We start from the raw sequence: 20,385 nt of genomic DNA on the forward strand, positions 1-20,385 counted from the left end.
ACCAGCACAGAAAACCTCCTATTTTGTTCTAAGACAGTGTACAATATGTAATTATTTTCTTCGAAGTCAGCCAACACGTCAGTTTGAGGGTTGGGGCTGGAGAGTGGGATTGTGGACTAGGGTAAGATTTCATGGAAGTAAGTGGCTTCCAGGAAATCTCTAGATTTCCTAGGCCGAGAGAGCTCCCCCTTCTCTCCGCAGGACTCCATTTTAAACGAGGTTTCCCTTTGTTAATGTCCAGTCTTCACAGGCTCTTTGCTCCTTACAAACTTGCCCAGGTAGGGCTTTCTTGGTCTGAAAGAACTTCTTTCGGACCTTGTTCTAGTCTTCGGGGTCACTTCCATTTCTCTCCTACCCCTTGCCTCCAGATTTCTTGAGAGAAGGCTGACTGGCTGTTGGATGTCATAACCTTCCCCAGGTTGATATCTCGGGCTTCCAAAATTGAATGCTCACCCTCACAAATACTGAAGTCACTGATGACCTCGTACAGGGCAAATCCAACCATTTCTTCTTAGTCCTTTATCCTCTTAAATTCCGCTGAGCAACATCCCTGTTCTCCTCCCCACCACCTTCTTGCACTGATTTTGGAAATAAGTCTCCCTGTTCTCTCTCTCCCCTAACTCTTCCTTCCCATCCTCTTTAACCCCTGGCCTTGCAAACAAAGCTGCTTTTGATCTGTGTTCATACACATAATGGATATGAATATTGGATATTTTAAATTTTTGTGTATTATATATATGTACATATCATATATTTAACTTAAAAATATCCACCCATACCTATATCTATCTATACTCTATTAATAGAATAGTAACCAATTAGAAAATGGGCACTTTGACCCCTAAAATATAATATAAAGACATAATAGCAACATAAGTCCCCATAGGGAGGCAGCTTTCCGATCTTCCTTCTCGAAATTATGCCAAGGGCTGAAGGGCGCTGATTCTGATTTCCCTTTGGAACGTTAATCTCTGCCACAGATTTTGCTGCCGCTCTCCGGGAGAATTTCTAGTCTCTCTGATGAAACAGCAGGCCCCCTGTTCCAGCTTCCTGCGAGTGCCTCCAATTGAACACAACCCGCCAGAGGCATCATTCCTCCCGTTTCTACTGAAACGCCTTCCTTTTCTGTTTCTGTCTTGCTAGGCTCAAAGGACGCCTATAGACAGGCAACACGGTCTGCAACCGAATAGTGATAAACATGGTCCAGTTAGTGCCGTCAGTGCGGTTTTGGATCAAATAGCCACAGATTTCCAAGAAATACGGTAGTGCGTGGAGTACTGCTTTTTTTTTTTTTTTTTTTTCTTTTTAAGGCAAGCAACACAAATGGATGAGTCAACATTTAAGTTTGGAAAAGCCAAAAGGAAGGTCAAATAATGATTTTTTAAAATGTTTCGTGAGAAATCTGAGACAATAGAAAAAGAATTCTGGTGGGTGGAAAGAACATTATTTATTGGTTATATTTTTAATCAGTAGCAATTGATGACAACAATAAACCTTTACTAAGAACCTTCTAGTTATTAGAAATGGGTAGTGGGGCTGCTTTCTATGAGTTTACAGATCCTCTGGGATTTCATTTGTGAGCACATTGATAAACTCTGACCAATGAGCAGCTCACAAAGTTTTCTGTGAGTAAATACAATGTTCAAGGATTTTCGCACTAGTCATAAGATCACTCCGTTGGCTTGAGAATTTGTAAAAGCCAAGAACATTCTATGTCCTTGTCCTAGGACATCAAGTTTTACTTTGAAAAAGGTAGATACAATAATTCTAAAATTTTCTACAAAATCCTATTAAAAGTTAGATCTATAATAGTCTTATGACTCAAGAATGAATTATTAAGACAGAGTCCATGAGAAGGTTATTTTTTATATAGTGACATTCACTTTCTTAAAAGTGATACCACTTTTTATTATTTTCAACTTACCTCAAGATTTTTTTTTTTTTTTTTTTTAAATCTTAGAGCTGCCTGGATTGAGATGAAGGGCAGGGTGGGGGGTTGTTAGTGGTTTTAAATTTTAGAGGTCTTTAAAAGTTCATTGACTTCCTAATTAGTTTAAGACATAAAACCTACTTGACCAAAAAAAAAAAAAAAAAACATCCTCATTGCGCTAGAAAATGTAAACAGAACCTACATGAAGATGATGGCAGTAAACTGCAGCCTGTTTAATGCATTCACTCGGCCTGTGCTTGTTGAGGGACCACTCTGGGAATGTTCCAGGGGCCAGGAATTCAGCAGAAAACAAAGGACAATAAACCCTGCTTTCTTGTAGTTTACCTGAAAATAAGGAAAGAAATCAACCAGAACAAATCCGGGGATTTTACAATGTATTAGAAGTGACGCCCTAGGGCGCCTGGGTGGCTCAGGCGGTTAAGCCTTTGCCTTTGGCTCAGGTCATGATCTCAGGGTCCTGGGATCCAGCCCCACTTCAGGCTCTCTGCTCAGTGGGGAGCCTGCTTCCTCCTCTCCCTCTGCCCCGCCCCCGGCTTGCGCTCTCTTTCACTCACTCTCTCAAGTAAATAAATAATATCTTAGGGGAGAAAAAGAGGTCCTAAATGCTAAGGAGAAAAATAAAGCAAAGGAGGGTGAAGGGAGGAGGGGGTTGCAATAGAAATTGGGATTATCAGGGAAGGGCTCCCAGGGCAGAGGAGGCTCCTGCAAACACTGTAGAGGGGGAGGGAGGGAGGACAGTTATCCGCGTGGCCGTCCGCAGACTCATGCACTCATTTTCGGGCCCAACACAAGCCCCCCTACCCGCTTCCTGGCATTGCCACCTACGGATCTGCAGTGCTTTGCTTGTCCCCACTCTCTCCCTGCACTGCCCACACCAGCGCGGGCTTCGGATCACACCTGGGAAGTATCTGGGGCATTTTGAGGAAAGACTGGCACTTCGCCATCCCCGCCTGCTGCGAGGGGAACAGCGGAGCGAGGCCGCCCGCGAGCCGCCCGGGAAGGGCGTGGTGGTGCCCGTCCTCCGCGGTGGGGTCGGCGGGGCCAGCGGCGGGTCTGCGGGGACCGGGGTCCGACCCGCGAGCTGGGTTTGAGCCGCGCGCGGGCGTCCGGGGAGACGGGCCCAGCCCGCGCCCACCGTCCCCTCCCCCAGGCCCGGAAGGGTTGTGACCCGAGGGGGCTCGCGGCGCCCTAGGAGTCCGGTCGCGGCCGTGTGCCCGAGCTCGGCGCACACCCGAGCGGTTCGTTCGGCCGCGGCGAGCCCGTCCGCTCGCGGCTCCAGGCGGTGAGGCCGGCGGCGACCCCGGCCGCTGCGGGGGGAACCGCGTTGCCGGCGAGGGACACGGCGGGGATTCGGCCGCGCGAACTGTCGCTGGAGGCCGTCGGGTCCGCAGGGGAGGGCCGGCAAGACCGTGCGCCGATTCTCGGCCCCGCCGCGGGGGCTTGGGGGCTCCGGGAAGCCCGCACACCCGGCTCCCCGCGCCGCGCAGAGGGCCGCGGCCCCACTCGTCAGCCGGTCTGCGGGAGCCGGTCCCGGGGCGCACCCGGCGGCCCGCGACGTGCAAGCCACACGCGCCAAGAGGTCGCGGAGGAAGGACGGCGGGACGTGGCCGAGACGGTGTCACCGACGGACGGACGGCCCAGTCCAGCCCTTTCATTTCACGGGGGTGGGGGCGGCGCGGCCGACCGGAGGCCCAGAGAGCTCGCCCCACCCGCCCGGCCGCCCCCTCCAGCCGGGGCCAGACCCGGCGTCCCGGACGCACGCGGGCCTCCCCCGCGTCGGAGTCCCCGGAACCCGCGTCTGGGGCGGCCGCGCCCCGGCTAAAGGCTGCGGGAGGCGGCGCCGAGGTGCGGAAGCCGGACCCGCCGGGCGCGCAGCCGGGGCGAGCACAAGGGCGCTGGGGCAGGGCCCCGCTGGCGGCGGCGGCGGGCGCCCTCGGCTCTCCCCCCAGGCCACACGCGGAGCGCTGCACCCGCGCCCCTGCCAGCCCCGGGCGGGGCCGGGCGTGAACGCGCGGGAGGAGGCGGGCGCTCGAGTCCCCGCCCGGCCGGAGCCCGGGGCGGTAGCCCCGGGGCGGGAGGCGGGGCGGGGCTGGGGACGCGGAGTATTAGGCGCCGAGGACCGGCTCCGCGCAGGAGCGCCGGCAGCCGGGGCCGCGGGGTAGGTGTGGCTCTGCGGGCGAGACCCGAGCCCCGGTCCCTCGCCGTCGGCCCCCGCAGCGGCAGCCTCTCAGCCATGGGCGCCGTCTGGTCCGCCCTGCTGGTCGGAGGGGGGCTGGCCGGAGCGATCTTCGTGTGGCTGCTGCGGGACGCGGACAAGGAGCAGAAGGACGCCCCTCCTGGGGGGGCTGCGGGCCCGGGGGCCGATCCGGGCGGCGCGGGGGGACTGAGCCCCGGACCCTCCGGGCGGGAGCTGGTCGCCAAACCAGGTATTCTCCCTCCCACGTCGCGAGGGCAGGTCTGCCGGGGGCTCTGAAGTCCACCGGGGAGGAGGGGAAACCCACCCGGAGCTCTTCTCTCGGCGCTTTCCTGCCGACGAGCCTCCCCCGCCCTGGGCACGACCCTCCCCGGGCACGACCCTCCCCACGCCGGCATCTTCCCCGGCCGGTGCGCACGCGCCGGGAAGGTTGCTCGCCTCCGCCGAGGTCCCCGGGGGTTCCGGCCCCAGAGTCCGAGGGCAGCGCCCCGCAGAGTCTCTGCGCCCGCCCGGGAGGACCGGTTCGGCGGTCCAGGGGGGGGTGGGCTCCTGCGCTCGGCGGCGCTGGGCGCAGTGCGGGCGGGTGCAGCGGGGCACCCCTGCCGGGCCTTCCGGAGGGAGTGCTTAGGTTCCGGGGGATCCTACGACCCTCTTCAACCTCCGACCGAGCAGGGACACTTTCTCAGTACCAATCCCATAGCCGCACGTCCTCCCATCCCTCGCCCCTGGGGAGGGCTGGATTTGGGAACACCCAGGCTGTGAGCACCTCCCGTATCCGGACGCTTCAGTCGGAAGGCAAAGTTCAAGTTGGGTCTCTGGCCACGAAGGCCTCAGCTGAAGCCTTAGGGCTGTATGCTGGCCGCTCATTTCAGAACTGTGGGCGCTGACGGGGCAGGGGTGTCTGGTAGCCAGGGAAGGGACCCAACAGGGCACCCAACTCTGATGAGTAGAATTGACGTCCAGGGTTATGTGTGTACATGTGAGCGACTGTGTACTAGCCCAAGTGAGAGCACTGGCAGAAAACCTTCGCTTCCAGTGCCCTCCCTCGGCCAGCTGCCCATGCCTGGACTCCAGTCGACGGTGAAAATGACATCGGGACCTTTATTTTTAGTGGAGCCTGTGTTCATGTGTAGCCATTTGAAAATCTGCCTCTGTGTTTTTCCTGTGGTTGATTTGGGTTGAGCAAAGAGCTCATTTATCTTCTTCTGAAAACCAGCCTCATGTTTTAGGTAGGAAGATTGGGAATTCTGGGTAATATTTTGTCTCACACGTGAACCATTAAAAAGAGATAAAATTAGACAAGGCCAACCCCTAATCCCAAGAGAAAACCCCCACCTGTGTTGACTGTATGACTTTTGAGATTTTGATCTTGTAGGGAGCTATTCAGACTGACAGCCAAGAAGGAAACAGCTTTTAGGGAGCTTGGATTGTGCACTGTAAGAACATTAAAAAAGGTGTACAATGGGAGGGGATGTGAAAAGCCTACCTTTTGTTGAAGAGGTTCCTGCTGCATATGGGGTTGGCAAGGAGAAACCAGCCCTCTCCCCCCACCATCACCCCCAACTCTGGCCCAGTGATTCCCAGGTGTCCTTTATATCCGCCACAGTGACAGCAGCTGGGGATCTGCCCACATCTGGGAGAGCTGATCCCCAGTCTGCACGCAGTTCCTAAGAGTACAAGTGTACTCCTAGGGTCTGTGGGGTAGCCATGCGGATCTTTGCCCCGCAGGCGGAACAGCATTTTTTGATGCTAGAAGCCGAACAACATGGCTGCGTGCCAGCATGGCCTGAACGGCGGAGACCATCGAGGACCAGGGCTGGGTTACAAGGCTGCATCTACAACCCGCCACTTCATTTACACTCTCGCGTGGGCACCCTGATGTACTAGATGTACATGCATATTCTTAGAGTAGACCGTTGGTTCAGTTAGGGTCTGACCTCTGTAATTAAAGAACTTGCTTTGAGTCGGATGGATTCTGCGAGCTACAGATAGATAAGTGGTAAAGACTTCAATAACTAAACCTATTTTCTCAGCCTTTTTTCTCACAAGGACTGTCTAACACCATTACATTTTCCGTCTTGTTTCTTAGAGCATCTTCAAGAAAGCAATGGATGTTTGGTTTCAGAGACCAAAGGCCATGGTAACTTGCAGGAAGCAGTATGGAGACAGCAGAGTCCTGGAAAAGACAGTGATTGTGACCATTCAAGAGAGCATGTTCCTTCTGGAAGGTTTCCAGACCCGGAATCTCTGGCCGCATCTGAGACTGGGAACTCTCGGGGTTACTCTAAAGTCTCAAGAAACGAAAGCCCTGAGTCTCCTGGAGGAGGATGGGGATTCCAGAAAGGGAAAGAGACTCTTGCTAAAGTAGCTTCCTGTTTGGCAGAAAAGTTGTATTCTAGCCACCTGGTCATTGACAGAGCCAAGGAGGTGAGCCTCACACAGCTGAGCAATCAGGACCGCGTGGACAACGAGGACTGGGAAATGGTGTCCAGGCACTCTTCTTGGGGAGATGTTAGTATGAGTGGCAGTCTTGAGGCTCCAGGGTTAAGTCCAAACCAGGGAATGGACTGTGGCCAAATAGGAGGTCAGGAAGTGGACATGAGACGACAAAAGGCAGGAGCGGCATCTTCAGGGTCTCAGCGAGTCCGCATCCACTTCCAGGTCCATTATGTGCCGAGCGCTGGTTCCCAGCTCGTGGCGATAACCGGAGACCACGAGAGTCTTGGAAGGTGGAAGTCCTACATCGCACTCCAGCATAGCAAGGATGGGTTCTGGTTCCGCTCTGTGCCCCTGCCCGCAGACACAGTGGTGGCGTGGAAGTTCATAGTGGTAGACAATGGGGAGATCACCCGCTGGGAAGAATGCAGCAATAGGTCCCTTGACACTGGCTGTGAGGATAAAGTAGTTCAGAAGTGGTGGGGGATTCCCTGAGTCCACTTTTCAAAGTACCAGAGAGGCCGCTGCAGAATCTGGCAAAGGCTAGGTCTGTGAAGCACACTGAGTGATTTTCGATAAAGGAAGTAGAACTCCAAGTTTAGCCATCGGAGTTGTTTCAGGTTTGCCAGTGGCTTTTGTCTAATGTGCAGAACTATACATATGTAAGTAATGGCTTCAGCGCGCATGGCTGCTTTCCCCATGGCCTTGATGCGTGGGGTTTTGCTGGTCCATCGTTCTTCAGGGCTTTGTCCTCCTGGGCGTGACCTGGCCAAGCCTCTAGTGTGGACAGGCCAGGACTCACACAAAGCCACCCGGCTGCAGAGGGCTCAGGCTCGAGCATCTGGCTGATCCTTAAGCCCAGGGAGGGAAGCATCATTCGAAAAGAGCAGCTTTCCTGTTGGTCCAGCTGGAGAAACTCTCCTTACTACACGCACACATATTTAAGAATAATTAATGCCATATGCAATTGTGATCAGAAATATCTGGTCGCAAGATATGATTAGCAAGGATGTGAAGACTTTCTTTTTTCTTTTTCTTTTTTTTTTTGCTTGATTTTACCTGCTAGCTATGGATTGAAGGTAGCGAGGAAGTCTTTGTCTTGATGGCAAACTGGTGTAGAAAAAGGGCCTGGCCAGAGTTGGTCATTGGGAGGAGCCAGGGAGGAGGGGCAACAGGAATGGGATTGGGGTGTAGACTGAGCGAAGTGTCCCAATGTGTCTGGAGTGATGGTCCTAGAGGCCTGGGAGGTCCAGGTACAGCCTGACAATGGGGAGTGGTGATGGGGTGGGCACGGCTGTCATTTACCTCTAGGGCCTTTGTAGGACCATCTCTCCCCTTGCCCCTCCTCTCTCACCAGTCTAGACGGATAGGACTGGTCCACAGCAATCATTTCTCCTTCCCTTTCCTTTCATACCAGTAGCTATCTCGGATAACAAAATTATAATAGGACAGTGATATAGAAGTACATCTTTGTTCTGAGAAGAAATAAAACATTTAAACTTTATTATAACTGAACAAATAAAATCTGAGTTTTAATATCTTTATTAAGTGTCTGAATTACTTGTCTAAACCTTAGTACCATAATAGCTTAGATGTAAAATATCATACCTATACTTTCCTCCACTAATAACACATACCTATACTTTCCTTCACTAATAACACATATGTAGAAAATAAACAAACATCAAGAGGCAAGAGGGGTCCATTTTTCTCCTCTCTTTGGAGAAAACATTTTAGAATTAAAAAAAAAAAAACTTTACCTTTGTTTGTAAGGACATTATGTATACCCGTACTTGAATTTTTATATGTTAAAACAACTTGTAATAAGTATAACATCTTTTGGCGAAACAGTGTTTAATCTTGGTTATAGGTGGTCTTTGCTGAAAAGAGCATAAACCCCATAGAAAATATATTAGGAAGTGCTTAAAAGAACATAATTCTTGGCTCATAGCACTTGTATGTTAAATTCACATATATGTTTTATATTCTTCAGGATGAATTTCATATTTTACTGGTAAGATCTTCATAGGGCATTTACCCTTACTTCACCGAATGCGCAACATTTCTATTAGGTAAAATTGAAGGTAAAACAATTTACAATAAAAATATCTTGAGAGTTCTTTGACCAGCAATTTTATTACCTGATGAAATAAAAATTAATCTTTCAGTAAAACCAACTGAAGTAAAAGATACAGTAAAACCAGTTGAGATAAGATACAGTATTAAACTCCGCATTTTAAAAAATCGTTGTAAAACTGGACCTGCTTATAGAGCATCCACGCTGCCGTTTAGAAGAGAAACGGGAGGGTTTGGGTGATGATCTGTGCTGGTGAGGACTGATGCCTTCTGCTGTCACCCGCAGACGCCAGGCCTGTAAAGAAGGCTGCAGCAGGGGGCGCCTGGGGGGCTCAGTGGGTTAAGCCTCTGCCTTCGGCCCAGGTTATGATCTCAGGGTTCTGGGATCGAGCCCCGCATCTCGGCTCTCTGCTCAGCAGGGAGCCTACTTCCCCCTCTCTCCCTGCCTGCCTGTCTACTTGTGATCTCTATCAAAGAAATAAATAAAATCTTAAAAAAAAAAAAAAAAGGCTGCAGCAGAAGCCAGTTTACTGCTAATGAGCAGTGGGTGTTTCTGGTAGAAGGATGGCTCCCCTTGTCACCCAGGCTGCTTCTGTGCTGAGGCTCTGCATCCCCTAGGACCTCTCTGTCCACCGGACCCAGCTCATGGAAGGGGATGTGAAGTGAGGAAAGACAAAGGCTTAGTAAAGCTTCTGGCCAGAGTGTGCCACATACTGCTCTGACCAGTGTGAACCCATCGGGAGACTTGAGAGCAGAGGCGGGACCCGAGAGCCCCTGCAGGGCAGCCGGGCGTCCGGAGATCTGTGCGGTGCCCGGGAGTGTGGACTGTTCTGGACGGCCGTCCTTCCGCCACACTGTCCTGCGGTCTGGGCAGGAAGACAGAGAGACTGATGACAGGGGTGCAGCTGAGAGCTCCCCTCAGGGGACAGGGCGGGTGGCGGATCAAGCCCTGGAGGAGACTGCAGAGCTTCCAGGCCGGCAAACGCATCTAGCTCCCGGGAGGGCGACGTGCCCGAGAGGGTGTGCAGGCTTCGCGGCCGGGACTGTCTCACTTTGCCCCACGCATCCCTCCCAGTTCGCAGCTCCGGGGCTGCTTCCGTGCAAATACATCGGTAACACTCAGTAAAACACTTTGCTGAGTGCTGTGACCTGTTCTAGCAAATCAGTGAAACAGAGGCACGGGTGCGGAGAACCTCGATTCAGAGCAGGTGGTTCGGAAGCCCGGGTGGTCCAGCCGCGCGCCTGCATCTCAAGTGGGGGACAGTCTTGGGCGCTGAACCCTGGAGCCCAGAGAATTTGGCACTGACTGCGGGTCGCCGGTGCGAGGATCGAGCGGACTCCTAGGCCGGCTGGCTGGTGTCCACAGAGAACAGGCGAGTGGGGTTAGAAGACACTCGCACAAATCCCCCAATCTGAGAAAATCTAATCCAGGCCAGCTTCTAACTAGAAGTTACCCACTGGCTGAAGAACACGTTTTTCCCTTCTTTCTTTGTAGTTACTAATATGCGAGAGAGAAACCTTTCCACAAGTTTTGTAGGGGCCCCGATGTTCTGTTATCCCATGACATTCATCGCTAAAGATGGAACAGTGAGTTCAGGGTCACGAAAGGAACCCTGTCAGTGCGCTGGAGTTTGTCCTTTTGTTCTGGTCCTTATACCGCATATTTTACTTGCACGTACAGGTTTTTTTGGTTTGTTTGTTTGTTTTTTTAAAGCTGAAAACAGTAAGTATTGCTCACGCACCAGTGAAGATAATGAAAACATAATTACTCCGACACACTGGTCCGAGCACTGGTCCGTACCTTACAAGATGCACATCTCTTTCACATCTGGCCAGAACAGTGTAAAGTTTAACTATGGGAGCATTCAAGAATAGTTTATTTCAAAATAGAGTTTACAGGACAGGGTATCTTTTATTAAATTTTCACATAAAAAGAAAAAAGTACACAGGGCACTAATTATAAGCAACACCACAATTAATTGGGCCTCATTCCTCTGTAAAGAAGAGGCAAACAATGTTTCATTTTAGTAACATTTTTTCCTGGTCTTTCACTTTCTGTATCCTCTTTTCTTGATTTCTGATCATTGAAGACATTGCTGAAAATGTTGACAAAACAAAGTTAGATTAGCAACATCTACTCTGGGTTTAAATTCTATAATGTGCTTCTTAAAAGGTCAGCTTGCTACTATGGATTAAATACATTCTGAGCTCAGGAAGTTCTTAAACATTTCAAAGTAGCATATTTTTGAAAAGACTGATGTTAAAGAGCTAATAAGGGTAAATCTTTACTCTTTCAGTTGTTTTAAGTGAGCATAATTATTACAGCAGTAATACACACTAACTGGAAATAAGTTGAACCCCTCAGAAGGGTACCATGAGAGAGGAGGATGAGGGTCAGTATTGGGCTCTGCTCCCCCAATTTGCTGACTGAATCCCCTCAGAGGTCATCACAGAAAACTGTTTGGTGAGTATATTCATGTACAAGCACACATGTGCACACACTTGGCTTTACACAAATGGAAATATGTGGTATAAGTCGTTCTTATAGAAAAAAGTCAACATTTTTCCAGTTCAACTCATGTTTTGTTATGACCGCACAGTATTCCATTATACGAATGTACCAACATGTTAGTAAATAAAATTTTAAAAAGTTGATTTCTCGTGCTTCTGACTACGGAGTGAATCAGTCATGGGGATGGCAGGTACAGCGCAGGGAACAGAGTGAATGGTATCGTAATGGCGTTGCGTGGTGGGTGACAGGTGGTAGCTACACTTGCGGTGAGCACAGCCTAGAGAAGCTGACCACTGTGTTGTGCACCGAAACTAAGATAACATTGTCAGCCACACTTCAGTAGAGAAGTTGCTCTCTCAGTGTGGAGGACCATAAGGGAAGGGAGGGAAAACTGGATGGGAAGTCGTCAGAGAGGGAGACAAACCATGAGAGACTCTTAACTCCAGGAAACAAGCTGAGGGCTGCTGGGGAGGAGGTGGGTGGGGCTGGGTTAACTGGGTGACGGGCGTTAAGGAGGGCAAGAGATGTGATGAGCACTGGGTGTTCTCCGCAACTGATGAATTGTTGACCACCACCTCTGAAACTAATGATGTACCATACGTTGGATACTTCAATTTAATTTTTTTTAAGATTTTATTTATTTATTTGACAGACAGAGATTACAAGTAGGCAGAAAGGCAGGCAGAGAGAGAGGAGGAAGCAGGCTCCCTGCTGAGCAGAGAGTCCGATGTGGGGCTCGATCCCAGGACTCTGAGATCATGACCTGAGCCGAAGGCAGAGGCTTTAACCCACTGAGCCACCCAGGCACCCCTGGATACTTCAATTTAAATGAAAAAATTGCAAGGGGCACCTGGGTGGCTCAGTGGGTTAAATTAAAAAATTGCTTATTTTCATTTACAAACAAGGCTATTTGTAAACAGGCTTTTGTGTGTTTGTACAATTTTTTTCTTGAATTAATTGCTAAAAGTGGAATTTCTGGGTCAAAGCATATGTACAATTTAAATTTTGATAGAGGCTACCAAAATTCTCTCCAAAATATCTGTTTCATGATTTCCAAGAGACATTCCATCCAGACAATGCATCAAATAAAAAGGTCTTATTTTTTAAAAGATACAGTATGTCTCCCATTTGGATCATTACATTCTTATACTGAGTATATACTCAGATATATACTCAGAAATGAAGTCAAAATGTGAATAAAATGGGACCAATAAGATAATGCATCCTTTAAAAAAAAACACAGTAAGCTTAAAATCAAATGCTTTTCTTGGTGTACATACACAGGGATCTGGGATTATTAGAAGGGATTTGGAGTTTTCCCTACTAACAATTTGGTATAGTCTTAGCATATTAAACAAATGTGGGCTTTGGAATCAGCAATTGCTAACCAAGCCCCACTCTACTCCTCAGTGTGTGACTTAGAACTTACTGACTGATTGTGATGTGATCTTCAGTTTCCTCCTTTTCAAAGGATCTGATAGCAGTACCCACTTCCCAGCACTGTTGGGAGACTCACGTAAAGAAAACGGAAGTCAGGCACGGAGTACAGGGCCTGGCACATAGTAAGTGCTCAATAAACACTAAGCACAACTGTTACTTTTAATAAGGTTCAATTTACTTGAGAAGGAATTGTCCTTAGAAAAATATTTATTATCCTTCGTCCAGCAACTTATACTCCCTAGAGATGTAAAGATGGGCTCAGAATAACAAGTATACTCCAAAATTATTTCTCTCTGACAAAGGCTCCTGGATTCATGAATTTATACTAGGAAAACATAAAGAGTGATAGTGCTCCCAAATCCCGGAATATAGCCATAAGCTCCCACCTGCACAGGAACGTCCACTTAGAACTTGTGCCCCTGAAGTTGCCTCCCACCGGCAGAGTACGAAAGTTTCTCATTCAAATAGCTTTAGCATGTTTAAAAGTAGTTTCTCCTTTTGTTTAGCGATTCACGCGGTGGCACAGTCTTCTCGCCTACCCTAATTTAAATCCCGGGGAAGGTGCAACGAGGTTCTTCTGCCTTCTAGCTATCAACTGCAATGTTATCCCGGCTACACACCTCACAGGGACATTGGTGTACACACCAGTGCTTGCGTACACACCTCACAGGGACAAGAAGGACAGTGTGTAGGCAAATCTCATGTGAAAACTGCCCAAAACTTGTCCTGCTGAGGGCTGGTCAGCAGCATTCTCACCCCTATTAGACGACAGAGTAGAGCGAGGCTTAGGTGACCTGCCTGGGGTTGCACGGTGAACGCCAGGGTTAGTCGTGGCTAAGACCTTCACATTTTAGCTAGGGTTTCCGAATTGCTTATTCAGTATCCTCTTCGGCGGCTCTCTAGGTAGGAGGCTTAACCGGAAGGGAAGGTGAGGATTCTTTCGAGCCAGGAAGCTCTGTCTGAAATGTACACAGTACCTTGGTTCTTCATCTGTAAATCTTCTACAAGAGTCTGCAAGCTTTCCAGTCTGTTCTGAAGCTTCCTGCACGTTTTTCCTGTTGTTTCTATTGGCTGAGACTGTGAAGCTATTAGAAAATTGCTTAGATGTGATATTAAAAGTTTATTCGGTATTTTAGAAATCTTCCCAATTACAGGTTAAACAAGCTTTCCTTTAAAATAATGGAAACTTTAAGACCTAAAAAAAGTGTTTAAATATTGCAATACTAGCTTATCTGACTGTTTCAAACTAATCTGATTTATTATGATTTAATTACATAGCATTAAATGGGATGAATGAGAGGAATACTTTAAATTTAATGATACATTCTGCATTATGAATTACAGCTTTTCATACCAAACCTGAGTAGCTCCGTTTACGTAGGATTTGGAAGAGAAAGATTTAATACTGACAATGGCAATGATTTTGAATGTGCATGAGACGAAGTGCCCATGTTAGTGGCTGTGCCCGGAATGAGGACAGTGTTATATGGCGGGAGAGATGGTGCAGATGCTGACATGGCCACAGTGACCCTGGAATGAATGTGGCGGTAGCAGGTGAAGGGGGCTAGAAGCATGTCAACTAAACCCTAAGAAGTGTGCTAAGTTTTGCCAGTCTCAAAAAAGATTGATTGGCAATCTTGAAGTTTTAATTAGATCTTAGTCCCTGATTGCTGTATAATCCTGAGAATATATTTTTGGTGGATCATTTTCCTACCAACAAAATACCTTTTCCATATAGATGTTGGTATTGAAGGCAATCATCTAAGAATTAGTTTAGTTCAAAAGGATGAAAAACAGTTACTCGGAGAGTTTTCACATAAATAATACATGATGTTTGATGAGTATCTGAAAATAGAAAAAAATGCCATGCTAGTATGTAATCATGAATTAATAATGAGGTGACCAGAAGCGTTGTTATACTCCTGCCAAGTCACTGCTCTAGTAGTGAAAGAATTTGCTGCTTTAAAGTTTTTAAAAATACTAAAGGATAACTTAGAAACATAAGAGAGGAAGGAGGAACAAAGTGCAGGAAAAAGACAGTGAAAAAGAAAATGTATTAGTATCTGTGATTAGGTTTTGGTGTTCCTATTTTGGGGGGAATCTAGAAAGCGTGAAGCAGAGGATTTCTCAAGACTAAGAACTGACTGACCAGTGATGCAACAACTTGCCCAGTTGGTCCCGTGCCAAGCGGAGCGATGCCAGAGAGCACTGGGGTGTCCGCATGGCCACCATGCACGAGAAAAACATCCCAAGTTAGGTCCAACACGTACGTGCAATACCTGGCATCCACTTATTAGTCATGCACTTGAACCTAAATCAAACCATTTTTCTCATCCGTCTTAGCAAACAACAAATGAACTTGAAATTTTTAAAATGAGGACATTTTTGACAAGTTTGTATGAGAGATACTTGTGCTTACAAAGGCGGAGACGGAAGAGAGCCATGGTTTTAGAGAATGTAAGTAAGAAAAGTCACAGCATAAAAAAAAAAAAAGACTCCAAATCTTATAGTAAAATAGGAAGGGAAATTTCATTACTCATGTCAGAGAAAGAAAGAGAAAGTATGCATGTAGAATATTATTTATTAAGGAGAGAGTGTGAGTGTGCGTGCACGTGTGTGTGCACACGCACAATAGCTACTTCATTTAAATGAGACCCAGTTCAGTTACACGGCCTCGTAAGGACACCATGCGAAATCTTACTAATTCTGATTGCAGAAAAGAACTTTGAATTCACCAGGGTAGGAAGTCAGTCTCCTCAGTGGCACCAGACCGCTCTTACCTTTAACAGAGTCAGACGAATGCACAGGTTTCGTGGATCTGTATTGGGGTGTGGAACCCACTGAGTCTTCAACCGAACTAGTCAGCAGTGAGTGAACCGGGGACTTCTTAGGAGATGAATGGAATGATCGAGAAGCTGAATTTTTCACAGACGGACTTGCTAAAATTTGGTAAGAACAAAAGCAAAAGGAGAGAATTAATTTAAAATAGTATATTACACCTCTTAAAAAGTCGTACTTTCATGAGAAAACGTTCCCAAGTGATTGTGGTGAGGAGAGGCCCTGATAAATACCCAAGGCTTCGGGTTCGAACAGCAAAGGAGTAAGACTTGCCCTTGGGGATCCCGAGGCCCAGCCTTAAATTATCTTAATTCTTGACTGGATTAAATTGATTTGGGAGTATGGCGTTCTTGGTTGTCTAGCACGGATGTTATCTGGAAGAAGGTAACCTCATTCTAGGCCTCAGACTATCTGCATAATTTTTCAAATATGTCTATCATACAATAAAAATAGCCAGGCATAGAAGGGGGCAAAATGACACGGCAGAAAACCAAGAGAAAAAACACAGATCATAGATACAAGTAATAAATGTAGTCCCACGAGGTCTGGATAATGGAGGCCCAAGACAACCACAGATTTCAACAGCATTATTCCAAACCCCAACAGGCTCTTCTTACCTAAAGAAAACCATACCTGGACAATATCAATAGAAACTGCTAAAAAAAAAATCCTCAAAAAACAAACCAAGGACAAAAGCAATCCTAAAGCTGCCAAAAGGGCAAAAAGGACAGATTACATTTAAATGAGCAACAACTAAACTTAGAACAGACTCCTTAGTAGAAACAATGGAAGCCAGAAAACAATAGAATATTTTCAAAGTGAAGGAAAAATGTCCACCTGACATTCTATACTCAACAAAAATATTCTTCAAAGGTGAAAATGAAATAAAGACCAGTTCCAAAAAACGGAAACTGAGAGAAGGTATCACCAGCAGACTTCCGTTAAAGGAAAAATTGAAGGCACAAGAATAAAATGATACCAGAAAGTAAAGTGTGAGTATGGGGGTTTGTCTAAATGGATATTAACTGTAAAAATGGTGCAAATTATCCACTGTGGTAGTCACCTGTATAATTAAAATATATATGTGACAACAATTGTATATAATTTGAAAAGACAGAAAACGGAATTAACATGCTCTGAAGTACTCACAGCACAATCAAAAAAGTAAAAGCACTCATTTATCTTAGTCTAACAAGGCAAGGATATATGCTGCGTTCTCTTGGGTAATTATTAAAACAGTGGAAACATGCAAGTGAAGTAGATGAAAGCATTAACTTCAAATAAAGACAATTATTCTTCAAAATACTAGTTTGTAAGAGAGTTCTCATAAATTACGGTTCATTTAAAAATTAAGAATTTTCATTTATTTAAAATTATGTTTTGGGGGGCGCCTGGGTGGCTCAGTGGGTTGGGCCTCTGCCTTCAGCTCAGGTCGTGATCCCATGGTCCTGGGATCGAGCCCCGCATCGGGCTCTCTGCTCTGCGGGGAGCCTGCCTCCACCTCTTTCTCTGCCTACATGTGATCTCTGTCAAATAAATAAATAAAATCTTTAAAAAAAAATTATGTTTTGGGATGCCTGGGTGGGCTCAGTGGGTTAAGCCTCTGCCTTCAGCTCGGTCATGATCTCAGGGTCCTGGGATCGGGCCCTGCGTCGGGCTCTCTGCTCAGCGGGGAGCCTGCTTCCTCCTCTCTCTCCCTGCCTGCCTCTCTGCCTACTTGCTCTGTTTTGATTTTAGATAGATTTACAATCTTCTATAAAAAAAACAGCAGCAAGAAAACCCAGAAACTTATCTTTCTCCTATCTCTTTCACTTCATACCTCAATTTTCTGTATTTACATTACTACTGGCCAGATTTATAGCTAAACTTTTGGTGAATTACTATCATTTTCAGTTTCATTCTTTCTCATTCATTTTATTCTCTTCTATAGGAAGACTAATTATACCTTCCAAATCTAATATACTCTCTGTAATTATTTTTCATCTTTCTTTTTGTGTAATTTTCTCTAGAGGCCCATCAAGTCTGCGTGATTTCAGTCATGCCTATCCTACTCTTACTTTTCCTAGGTTTCCCCCTGGAATGTTTTTATTTTTCTCTTCCATTTCTCCTCTGTTATGCCATTTTGCTTTTCAACAGATTCTGTTTTCTTTCAATTTCTTCCTTCCCCTCCTTATTTTACAGACAGGATTATACTCTTTGGAAATTATGAAAAGAACCATCTGTCTCCATTCTTTCTTTTCATCTGTTCAGTAAGTATTTACTGAGCACCTGCTATATTCCTGGGATGTATCAGGAAACCAAACAATTGCAGACATTTGCCCTCGTGCAGCTTTTGTCTGGCACATGCTAACACAATCATCTTTATGAACAACATAAATTAGTAAGTTACATATTAAAAAATACTAAGTGTGATTAAAAAAAAAGAAAAAGGGTGAGTGGGAGTATGGCAGAGCTACAGTTTTTACAGAGGGTGGTTAGTCTCACTGGGTAGTGACATCTGGGCGACGGCTTTAGTGTAGCTGTGGAATCAGCAACACGCAAGGAACCGTGGTGTAAAGGCCTTAGGAGAGAAGCTGCCTGGTCTGTTGAAGGAACGATTCCAGGGAGGATGAAGCAGCCCAGGGGAGGTTGTGGGGGATGGGGGATAAACGAGCCTGGAGAGTTAACAGGGACTGTGAGGCCACTGTAATGCCTGCCTTCTACTCTCCTGAAACCAGGGAGCCACTGGAGCTTGAGGCCAGCCCAGCTTCCGTGCGTTCCTTGCCTACTCACCTGTGGACGGGAACGTGAAGCAGCTGGATGGGTCCTCCAAGTCTCCTGTGTGCAATGTGACAGGCTCTCTGCAAGCACAAGGACCGTCATGCAAACATTCCACTCCACAAACACAGGGCTGAGATTCACGGACAGAAGGACGCTAATGCACATGAGAGTGATAGCTAAAAAATATAAACTAAAGATGGCAGTTTTGATCCTAACTTTCAGAAATCCCACAATGCCCTAAGAGGGAGATCCCAAGTTGCATCATCTTTATGCATTCGGTACCCATGAACACTTTGCAGAAGAGAAATGTAATAATGTTGGTTATAAGATTCATTTTTTGTAATATTAGCTATCAAACCCAGTACTTCTCTCAGCGATTCTAAGAGACACAATCTTAGTAACTTATTTAAAAAAAAAAAAAAAAAGACAAAAAAAGGAACCTCTCCTGGCAATAGTAGTATCACTTCACAGAACTATCAGACTTACTTAAATCCACAAGTTGAAACAAACCACCCTCTTCTCTGTGGTTTGGGTAACAGTGTAAGAATATGATGGCAGTAGTTCCCTTGGAAGGACGTTTGTGATGTCAACACCGTTTTCACTGTAACACTACCAAGATATTGCCTGCTTTTAAATTTTCAGTCTCTCATAAGTATACAGTGGAGTTTCCCAGAGGCTCCATGATATCTGATGTCACAATAGATTAAATGCAGTTGCAGATATGAGAATCCAGCTTTTAAAAAAATATTTTATTTATTTGACAGCGAGAGAGAGCACAAGCAGGCAGAGAGGCAGGCAGAGAGAGAGAGGGGAAGCAGGCTCTCTGCTGAGCAAGGGGCCCGATGTGGGGCTCGATCCCAGGACCCTGAGATCATGACCTGAGCGGAAGGCAGAGGCTTTTAACCCACTGAGCCACCCAGGCGCCCCTCCAGCTGCCTTTTATTAAGCCACACATTAAACTGTAAAACAATGCCTTCTCAACAATTTTTTGTTTGAAAAAATTATTTTTTAATCTAAAATGCCATTACGTTAACATGTAATACACTTAGTTATTTCTAAATGTATATCAAAATGTTTTAATGCTTAATATGAAAACTTATTTTCCAATACCTGGAATAGCAATAGAAATGACCTGTACAAACAAAAGTTCTCAGGAATCTTCAATATTGGTGACTACAAAGGGGGCCCGAGACCAACAAGTTTGTTCCTGGCAAGGAAGGCCATGGCTATGCCGTGGAGAGCCTTAACTCTCGGGGCAGCTGCCGCTGCAGCAGGGCAGTGGGGGACTTTGAAGGGCTGGGGGCTGGGAAACGGACAGTCTGAGGTGTGCTTTAAGCAGATCAGTTTGAAGCTGATACACAGAAGTGACGGACGCGCAAGAGACGCTTAAGAGATGTTTGAGAACATCCACACTGAACACTGTCAAGGCCACCACAATGGCCTAATAAGGGAACAAGGCCAAACGCAGAGCGGCAGGCTCAGCCGTGGCGGCCATGTCTATCCGCTTCTGAACCTACGAGTGTTCCAGAGACTTGGCAGATGCGAGGAAATCAAGGGTCTTTAGATGGGAAGATTATCCTGGGTTATCCGGGAGGTTATCCCCACCATATCCTAAGATGGGAGGCCGGGGGAGGTTTCATTCGGAAGAGAGAAGACAATATGGCAGTCCCAGCAGACGGAGGGATTTGGAGATGCTGCGCTGTGCTGTGTCTGAAGATGAGGGGAGACGCCATGAGCCAGGGTGCAGGGAATGAAGCTCTAGGAGCGGGAGAAAGGTGAGGAAATGGATTAACCCTAAGAGCTTCTGGAGGGGGTCAGGCCCTGCCAACATCGGGACTTCGCCCAGTGGAGCTGATGGAAATGTGAGAGGGACACATTTGTGTTGTTTGAAGCCACGGATTTTGTTAGAGCAGTCACAGGGAATGAAAACAGGCAGTTCGAGAAGATGTACAAAGAAGAAAATGGATTTGAGAACTGCTTCGGAGTTGAAATTAATAAGATTTGGTGACGAGAGAAAGGAGACAGAAGAGAAAGAAGAACCGGAGATGATGTTAGGATTTAAGCAGAGGCGCTCTGGAAAGCAGGGTGCCCTTCGCAGAAACAGCAGATGAGGTGGGGGGATGGTTTTGTGGAATGATGGCCTTTGTTTCACTGCAACCTTTCAAGTTAAATCAATAT

General features: G+C 47.0%; 2 protein-coding genes across 12 annotated transcripts in view; one reads left to right on the plus strand and one right to left on the minus strand.

The window, feature by feature from the left end:
* The first annotated feature begins 4,048 nt into the window (after nt 1-4,048).
* STBD1 (starch binding domain 1) lies at nt 4,049-8,125 on the plus strand. The gene is made up of 2 exons (XM_047719578.1): nt 4,049-4,377; nt 6,235-8,125. The coding sequence occupies exons 1-2, from the start codon at nt 4,185-4,187 to the stop codon at nt 7,074-7,076; spliced, it is 1,035 nt and encodes a 344-aa protein (XP_047575534.1). The 5' UTR covers nt 4,049-4,184; the 3' UTR covers nt 7,077-8,125.
* Nucleotides 8,126-10,503: 2,378 nt separating this feature from the next.
* CCDC158 (coiled-coil domain containing 158) overlaps nt 10,504-20,385 on the minus strand; it is a 101,432-nt gene continuing 91,550 nt past the window's right edge. For 10 of the 11 annotated variants that reach the window (XM_047719580.1, XM_047719583.1, XM_047719582.1 and 7 more), the window contains 4 exons: nt 18,220-18,287; nt 15,390-15,548; nt 13,587-13,686; nt 10,504-10,753 (listed from right to left, as the gene is read on the minus strand). In XM_047719580.1, coding sequence (XP_047575536.1) covers nt 10,633-10,753; nt 13,587-13,686; nt 15,390-15,548; nt 18,220-18,287 — 448 coding nt within the window. In that variant the 3' untranslated portion in view covers nt 10,504-10,632. Of the gene's footprint in view, nt 10,754-13,586; nt 13,695-15,389; nt 15,549-18,219; nt 18,288-20,385 lie in introns of all 11 variants that reach the window. The other variant, XM_047719588.1, reaches the window with a different exon arrangement.

Source organism: Lutra lutra, chromosome 2 (genome assembly GCF_902655055.1).
Source record: "Lutra lutra chromosome 2, mLutLut1.2, whole genome shotgun sequence".
NCBI lineage: Eukaryota > Metazoa > Chordata > Mammalia > Carnivora > Mustelidae > Lutra > Lutra lutra.

Coding starts and splice junctions, on each gene's coding strand:
- STBD1 (XM_047719578.1), top strand. CDS start 4,185: ATGGGCGCCGTCTGGTCCGCCCTGCTGGTCGGAGGGGGGCTGGCCGGA. Junction 4,378..6,234: donor GGAGCTGGTCGCCAAACCAG/GTATTCTCCCTC, acceptor CTTGTTTCTTAG/AGCATCTTCAAGAAAGCAAT.